At 34.5% G+C, this 8488-nt stretch overlaps 1 protein-coding gene across 1 annotated transcript; it reads left to right on the top strand.

Annotated features, from left to right (window-relative positions):
* The first annotated feature begins 4582 nt into the window (after nt 1-4582).
* Nucleotides 4583-5068, top strand: LOC150095169 (uncharacterized). The gene has a single exon (XM_090411215.1). The coding sequence runs from the start codon at nt 4583-4585 to the stop codon at nt 5066-5068; it is 486 nt and encodes a 161-aa protein (XP_090267341.1).
* The last annotated feature ends 3420 nt before the right edge of the window (nt 5069-8488 follow it).

Genomic DNA, 8488 nt, shown 5'->3' with positions numbered 1-8488 from the left:
TGTTTTCTTTAAAGCATATAAATTTAGGAGAGACAGCATGGAATTTGCAACGTTTTAAGAAGACCAATCTGTTGATGTTTAGTCCAATCCTCTTTAGTGTCTTGTTGAAGTTTCTTTTATTATTGATAATAGAAGCCTCGTCATGAAGGTTATAGATGACAGAATGATCATTAACTAAGTTAACATACATAGTTTTATGAAGAATTGAATGACTAGAACCGAGATTTAAGTAAAAAGGTTTTAATATAAAAACAATACTAGTTTAACAGCCTTCTTCAGGTGACATTATAAAATAAGAAAAAATACTAAGCACTGAGGGTTAAAAGACCAAGGACAAATAGACCGTCTTTATACATAATTAGCATGAAAACGTTGTAGTTGAATTTCAAGCTGTTCTTTCGTTTGTTGCATTGTTGGGAGAGTGCGTGCTTGCGGCATCACGTGAACGCCAGTATATGCTTACAGCTGAATGACTATCTGGGAGGTTGTAGCTCAAGTTGTTATTTAGATGAACAGGATTGAAGATGATTTCTCTAGATTCCACGATTTTTCTCTCTAGTTCGTCACTGCAACGGAAGATGTTTGTAGAATTTTCCCAGCTGACTTTGTGACTTTGTTATTCATCATTAGGATTAGCAGAGAAAAGGATATGACTTGATAATGCACTCGCTCGCTGTCTATTGTAAGTAATGTCCCTCATGTGTTCTTCCATATACAACTCGACAGATTTGTCTGTCTGCCCAAAATAAGGAATATCACAATCATATATATATATATATATATATATATATATACATATGTATATATATATATAATTGATACATAATTGATACATAAAAAACGTACTTTTTCGAGTTGTTCTAACAGGCGTGCCATTGTTTATTGCAAGTGTGCGTGCAGGCTCACGTGAACGCCAATATTGAATATCTGCAGCATGGCTATCTGGGATGTTATAACTCAAATTGTTGTTTAAGTGGACAGGGTTCAGCAGGATTTCCCTTCATTCTACAAGTTTCCTCTCAAACTCATCATCACAGCGAAAGATATTTTCTGATCTATCCCAGCAAACGGAGTGGCTTTGTTGATCATCATTAGGATTATTTGAAAAAAGAACATGACTGGATAATGCAGTTGCATGAGATCTTTTGTAAGAGATGTCTCTCTTAAAAGGATCGTTTTGTGCTGAACAAAAAAGCTAAACAACGTTTTGTGTCTGAAATTCTTTCGTTGAGGAGATCCATCTTAGCTTTACATAAATTCTTTTACCGCATTCCGTTGTTATCTTTTCTTGAAAAGAGATGAAATTGGGAAAAACAGAATGGAACTTACAACGTTTGAGGAATACTAACCTGTTTATTTTCAATCCTGTTTTCTTCAATTTTTTTTTTAAATTCCTTTGTATGTTCTTTAGTATTATTAGAAGGGTTTCTATTTGAAAAAAATATACCAAAATGTACCAATTACCAAGATACTAAAATGGTCATCTGCATAAAAATAAATAAGTAAAAAAAAATATTTCCTACTTGTACTCTATCCGTGCTTAGCATTGCAGACAACTAGCTTTCCAATGTGGTTTTAATCCATTTTTGCACTACGTACATAGGCGACTAAAGAACTTACCATTTTTGGAGCAGTCAGAATTCGCGATGGGATATTTCAAGTACGTTGTGCACCTGCTGGTTTTTGCATTAATTTTCAGAGACATGTTCAACTTGCATTCCTCCGAACACATCTGCAACAAATGAAAAAATTTATTTAGATATATTTATGTCATAATGCGCAATTACTTATTGCATTGATGTGTCATTTATTCTCCTCCGGTAACTTTTGAAAACTGTTGTCTCATTGCCTGTCTGTATATTTCTATAATCTATAAAATGTTTAGTTAACTGGGGGAAGATGTGAGTAAAAGTTTTACCGGCGATGTTTATTTTTTACTAATTACTTTTTTTCTATCATTTTACACCGTATACAAATTATTATTATTATTTATTTATTCACATAATTGATACACATTCGAAACAAGACGGTCATCTGGGGTCACCTCGTTGATATTTAATTGCTGTAAATAGTTGGATAGCTTCTTTGAAGTTGCATCAAGTGCAACGATAACTAATGGGATGAATTTGGCGTATTTAAGCCACAGTCGGCCAACTTCGATTACCAAATCTCGATATTTACTAATTTTTTCCAGTTCTTTGTTGTTAATGTTCTTATCACTGTGAACTGCGATATCGATAATCCAAACCTGTTGATGTTCGACAATCGATGTCAGGTCTATTGTGTTCCAAATGCTGATCAGTTTGTATCTGAAGTCCCAGAGAATTTTTGCTGTTTCGTTTTCCAATACAGTCTCTATTTTATGCTGCCACCAGTTATTAGAATTATGAAAGCCATATTTTTTGCATACATGCCAATGAACTATTTTGGCCACTTCATCATGGCGGTATTTAGAGTCAGTTTGAGCTATCTTGCTTCAGGCACTGATTAGATGTTCTACAGTGTCATTGTTCTGATCGCATCATCTGTATTTGCTGTTATTATTGATGTTCAAAATTTTTGTTTTCATTGCATTAGTTTGTAATACCTGTTCTGGAGCTGCTAGAATAAATCCTTCTGTTTCTTTTTTAATTATCCACATTGTACCATTCCCAGTCCTTATTCACGTCAATTGTGTCCTCAGTATTTTTAAGAAATTGGGCAAGCAAAATATTATTATTATTATTACTATTACTACCACTACTACTGCTACCTCATTCGCATAATAGATATACAGTCAAAACCTGATTACACACAAACAACAATTTTACTCCTGATACAGAGCAATTCAGATTCTACCCAAGAATCTAGGAATAGTCCGTCAGGTAGCATCGTAAAATATGGGATCATTCAAGTAATGCCCTTTTTTTGTAGATCATATGAGTCACATCGTTGATGTTCAATTGCTGAAAATAGTTGGATAGCTTCTTTGAAGTTGCACCAAGTTCACCATAACTATTAGGATGACATTGGTGAGTTTAAGACACATCCGGCCAACATCGATTGCGAGATCTCGATATTTAGTAATTTTTTTCCAGTTCTTTGTTGTTAATGTTGTTATCACTGGGTACTGCGATATCAATAATCCAAACCAGTTGATGTTCTATAATTGTGATGTCAGGTCTATTGTGTTCCAAATCCAAATTACTTTTGTATTCTAAAGTCCCATAGAATTTTTTCTGCTTCGTTCACCAATACTTTTTCTATTTTATGCTGCCACCAGTTATCAGAAGTAGGAAAGCCATATTTCTTGCATGCATGCCAATGAATTATTTTGGCCAGTTGATTATGGCGGAATTTTAGTAAGTTTGAGCTATCGTGCTGCAAGCCCTGATTAGATGTTGTACACTCATATTTTTCTGGCCAATTGACCAAATTATACGTGCTAATCAGTTTGTTTTTGATGTCATTATTTTTCAACCATCGTTCGTTAAAACTCTTTAAGTTGCTGAGCTCGAAGTTTTTTGACGTTTCGGTCCAACCGATTTTCCATGATGCAGATTGCTTCATCCATATCTTTTGCTGTTGCGATTTGCAACCGAGTTTCACTGTATTGTGGCAGTCTTATACTGTCATTTATCTAGATCATATGTTCCAGTATCCCTGAATTCAGTTTACACTGCACTTCTGTCAAAACATTCTGATGTATGTCATCAGCTTAATGCTCACTGAGCTGAATATCTAAGTTAAATATATATACCTCCTAATGAGTTACTGTTGCTGGATTGTTGGTTATTACGTAACTCTTGCAGCTTAAATCCAGTAAATATTTTTTGACAGAAAATTAAGGTTATTTTGGTCCATAAGTCCTTGTTCTGTTATTGCAGATTCTGGGGATTTTTTGTTTCCAAAATAAATGCATTTGGTTCCTAAAATCTCGTTTTTCTGGTGTTCATCTCTGAAAACATTTCATACCTTCTCTGTTTTTTTCAACAATTTTTGTTGAATTTTTTGTTTTGTTTCTTGCAACTGCTTTGCGGTTTCCTGCCCTGGTTGCCCAGCAAGGTGTGGTTGGTCTTGCAGCCCGCTTGTCAGCTGATCGCCAGGATCCGTAATATTTGACGCAGTCCTTGATGACCCGGGCCTCGACTTATCAGAAATGGACTATTATAAGTTAGATATGTTAAGCATCAGTGAACTTAAATCGACTGGTTTTGATAGATTTGTAACTAAAGACAACAAGACAAGGTTGTACTCTGGATCAGAGGAGAAGCATGAAAAAGGAGTTGCGCTAATATTGAACCCAAAAGTAACCAAACGCCTGATGGAATGGGAACCAGTAAACGAGAAAATTTTAAAAGCCAGATTTTATTCCAAATTTATCAAACTTTCTGTTGTGCAGGTTTACGCACCTGCTAATGATGCAGATGAAGAAATAAAAGAATGTTTTTATGAACAACTCCAAAAAGTAATAAATTTTATTCCAAATCACGATATGATAATACTCATTGGCGATCGTAATGCAAAAGTGGGTAAAGAGTCATGTGTGTAAGACAAATCCTTAGAATTCAAGGCTCGTGGAGACCGAAATGAAAATGGTATGATGTTTGTATCATTTTGTGAAATGAACAACTTTGTCAGTGGAGGAAGTAAATTCAAGCATAAAGAAATACATAAATTGACTTGGATTGCACCGGCCGGCAGCACAAGAAACCAAATTGATCATGTTGCTGTCAATAGTAAATTCGTAATATCCATGCTTGATGTGAGAGTCAAACGTGGTGCAGATGTTGGTTCTGACCACTTCTTGTTGGTGATAAAGTTGAAATTAAAACTTCAAAGTGTTTTAAGAAAGAAAATAAGTTCAACTACTGCATTTGTTATTGAAAAATTAAAAATTAAAGAAACAAGAGAAACGTTCGCCTTGGAGATAAAGAACAGATTCAATATATTAGAAATAGGGGAAAATCAAGATGTAACAGTAGAAAACAACAAAGTAGAAGAATATTGGAAAAAATTCAGGAATACATATAATGAAGTTGCTGAAGATGTAATTGGTAAACGAAGAACAAAGAAACATAAAGAATGATTAACGGCAGAAACTTGGAAGATCATTGAACGGAGAAAAAATATTAAATCATTAATGAACAATAGAAATTCAGAACGATTATATAAGGTGCATAGCAATTGTTATAATGAACTAACAAAAGCGTAAAGAGAGTTGCAAGAGCCGACAAGAGAAAATATATTGATGAATTAGCAAAAGATGCACAACATGCTGCAGAAAATGGACAAATTAGACAACTTTATCAGATTATAAAACAAATCAGTGGTAACAAAAAAGTAATCCCTTCCTCCATTTGAGACAAACAACGAAAGTTATTGACGATTGACTCCAAAATCGAAACAAGATGGAGAGATTACTTTGGAGAAACTTTAAATGTAAAGGTAGACACAGGATCTCAACAGGCATAAAATATTACGACTAGTGTAACACCCACTTTGAAATTTCCGAAGAAGAGATTTCGTTGAGCGAAGTCAAAAGATGACCTGAAGGCACTAAAATCTAACAAAGCATCTGGAAATGATAATATCAATGCCGAAATGTTAAAAGCTGATCTCAACAAAACTACTGCCAAATTACAAAGGCTATAAAGTGAAACATGGTAGACAGAAAAAATTCCTGAATAACGGAAAGAAGCAGTAATTATAAAAATCCCTAAAAAAGGAGATCTGACTAAATGTGAAAATTGGAGAGGAATAAGTTTGCTGTCAATTCCTGCAAACGTTTTTACCAATATTTTAATTAATAGATTAAAAATGGAAATCGAAAATTTACTAAGAGGAGAACAGGCAGGTTTTCTAACTGGTTGCAGAACCATTCAACAAATATTCACTCTTAGAAATATAATCGAATAATGTATAGAATTTCAAGCTCCACTTTACCTAAACTTCATCGATTTCAGTAAAGCATTTGACTCAGTAAATAGAGAAAAACTTTGGAAAATATTAGAAGAATACAGAATACCTTATAAATTTATCAACATTATTAAGAATATGTATGATGGCATCAGGTCCTGTGTGGAAGTAGATGGAAAACGTACAGACTTCTTTATCATTGAAACTGGAGTTAGACAGGGTTGTGCGTTGTCTGGTCTGTTATTTATAATTTTAATTGATTGGATTATGAAAAACGCAATTATTCATCAAAAGAGAGGAATATGTTGGGACTTTACATCCTACTGGAAGACCTTGATTTTGCTGATGACATAGTGCTTCTGTCCTCCAAGTTAAATGACTTAAAACTAAAAACTAATGTCTTTGCTCGCTGCGCAGAAACTGTGGGTCTACATATAAACAAGAAGGAAACCAAATTCATGCCAATAAATGAAAAATCAAATAAAGAAGTTAAGTTAACAAATGAAACAATTGAAGATGTTGATACTTTTACATACCTTGGATCAGTAATAAATAAACAAGGCGGTACTGACGAAGACGTTTTACAAAGAATTGCTGAAGCACAAAATTGTTTCATGTCATTAAACAAATTATGGAAAGCATCAAATATTACAGTTAAAGTGAAAATTAACGTCTCTAAATCTATTGTGCGAGAAATACTGCTATATGACTCTGAAACCTGAAACCTACCAAGGCCCAAAGTAATAAATTGGACATTTTCCAAAACAAGTGTTTAAGAAGAAATTTAAAAGTCTTCTGGCCAAATACAATTAATAATAAGGAACTTTTAAAGAAAATCTTCTCCAAGTCAATAGATGAAGAGATTCGCCTAAGAAGATGGAAATGGATCGGACATGTTCTTCGCATGGGGATAAACAGAATCCCCCAAGTAGCACTGAGTTGGACTCCAAAAGAAAACGCTGTAGACGTCGTCCAAAATGAACTTAGAGAAGAATGATGGAATCGGAAATGAACGAGTTGGGGAGAAGCAAGAGCAGCTGCGAGGGGAAGGGGCAGATGGAAAACCAGCATTGCAGCCTTATGTGCTAGTAGGCAAGGAAAAACTTGATGATGATGGTGGAAACAATTAAAGCGATATGCAAATGACGCAGCTTTAAAACAGAATATAAGATAACAAGAAACGCGAATTAAATATGCATAAAGAAACTACCACAGAGACAAAGTATTCTCCACAGGAAATAACATGAAACCTGGCAACTGATCAAGAAAATGCTAGATTTTGTTCCCAATACCAAAACCTCTGAAACCATAAAGAACAGTTTCATGAAAGAGGATAAATCCATCCAACAAATAACAAATAACTTTAATCAATACTCTCGTGACTTCATCCAACACCTACAGAGAAATATCCCTCCAATCTCAAAACCTGATCTTCCATTTGGATCACAATCTAAACCGACCCTATGGTTCCCAACCATAAAAGAAGAACTCCTCTCCGTAATACAACAAATCAAACCAGAGACAGGGAGGAATCGATGGTATAAGACCTAAGGATATCAAGTACCAAGCAACTATCTTAGGCCCTATTCTACTAAAATTAAAAAATAAAATATTTAAAACCGGACAAATATCAAGTATGTTGAAGACGGTCATAATGACACCCATATACAAACACGTAAACAAGAAATTTAATGAGTAATTACAAATATCCATAGCAACTACCAATTATCAATCAAATGATAAAACGGTTCGTACTAAGGAAGCTCGCAAAATATATAGAGAACCTTTATATTATCGCCAAAGCACAATACGGTTTCCAGAAAAATAAGGGAACAACATCTCTCTTAACAGACGCAATTAATACCGCCTTAGATAAAAAAAAATTGTCATGGTAGTGCTTATTGATCTGTCTAAAGCCAGCGTCGACAAACTTCTTTGACCGTCGACCCCTTCAAGAGTTTCTTGATGTTTTATCGACCCCCCCTCTATTTTATTATTACGTAATTATAATAGGACAAGCGAAAAAGACGCTTATGTGAGTTTTTAGATTGTTTATTTTATAGTTACAGTGTTTATTGTATGTATGACATAGTATATATTATTATATTACTATTACTACTACTATTACAATCATTAGTAATATCACTGGTATTATTTGTGATATTAATATACTGGTATTACTACCAGCCCTTCTCAGTTTTTAACATAGAGACGTTTAGTTCCTGAATGAATAACAATTGAATTATAATATGTATGTTGATGAATTTTAGAACATTAACGCTCACTTTTATGTCGATGGCAAAAATGAGACTGGGATTGCATACGTGTAAGTATAAGTAAATAAGCAACCGCGCAAGTGTTGCCATCTCGCTCCCGCTGCGCCCGCCGGGTGGGAACCGCAAGATCCGTTTATTGGTAAATACGTCATTTTGGCCTCAGTAACTATTTTCATGACCTTGCTGTATCTTAGAGGTCTTATTCATGTCAGTGTTCCTACGATTCACCTGAGTGAATCGTAGGAACAGTGACACACATTCAGGATTACCTCCATCCTGAATGACAACGTACAACGTTGTCTTATATTTTTCTA

The sequence above is a fragment of the Typopeltis vanoorti genome, chromosome 21 (genome assembly GCF_054136105.1).
Source record: "Typopeltis vanoorti isolate ZY-2024b chromosome 21, IOZ_Tvanoo_1.0, whole genome shotgun sequence".
Taxonomy (NCBI): Eukaryota; Metazoa; Arthropoda; class Arachnida; order Uropygi; family Thelyphonidae; genus Typopeltis; species Typopeltis vanoorti.
Note: the sequence above shows the minus strand (reverse complement) of the source record. Positions and strands in the feature narration are given on the sequence as shown.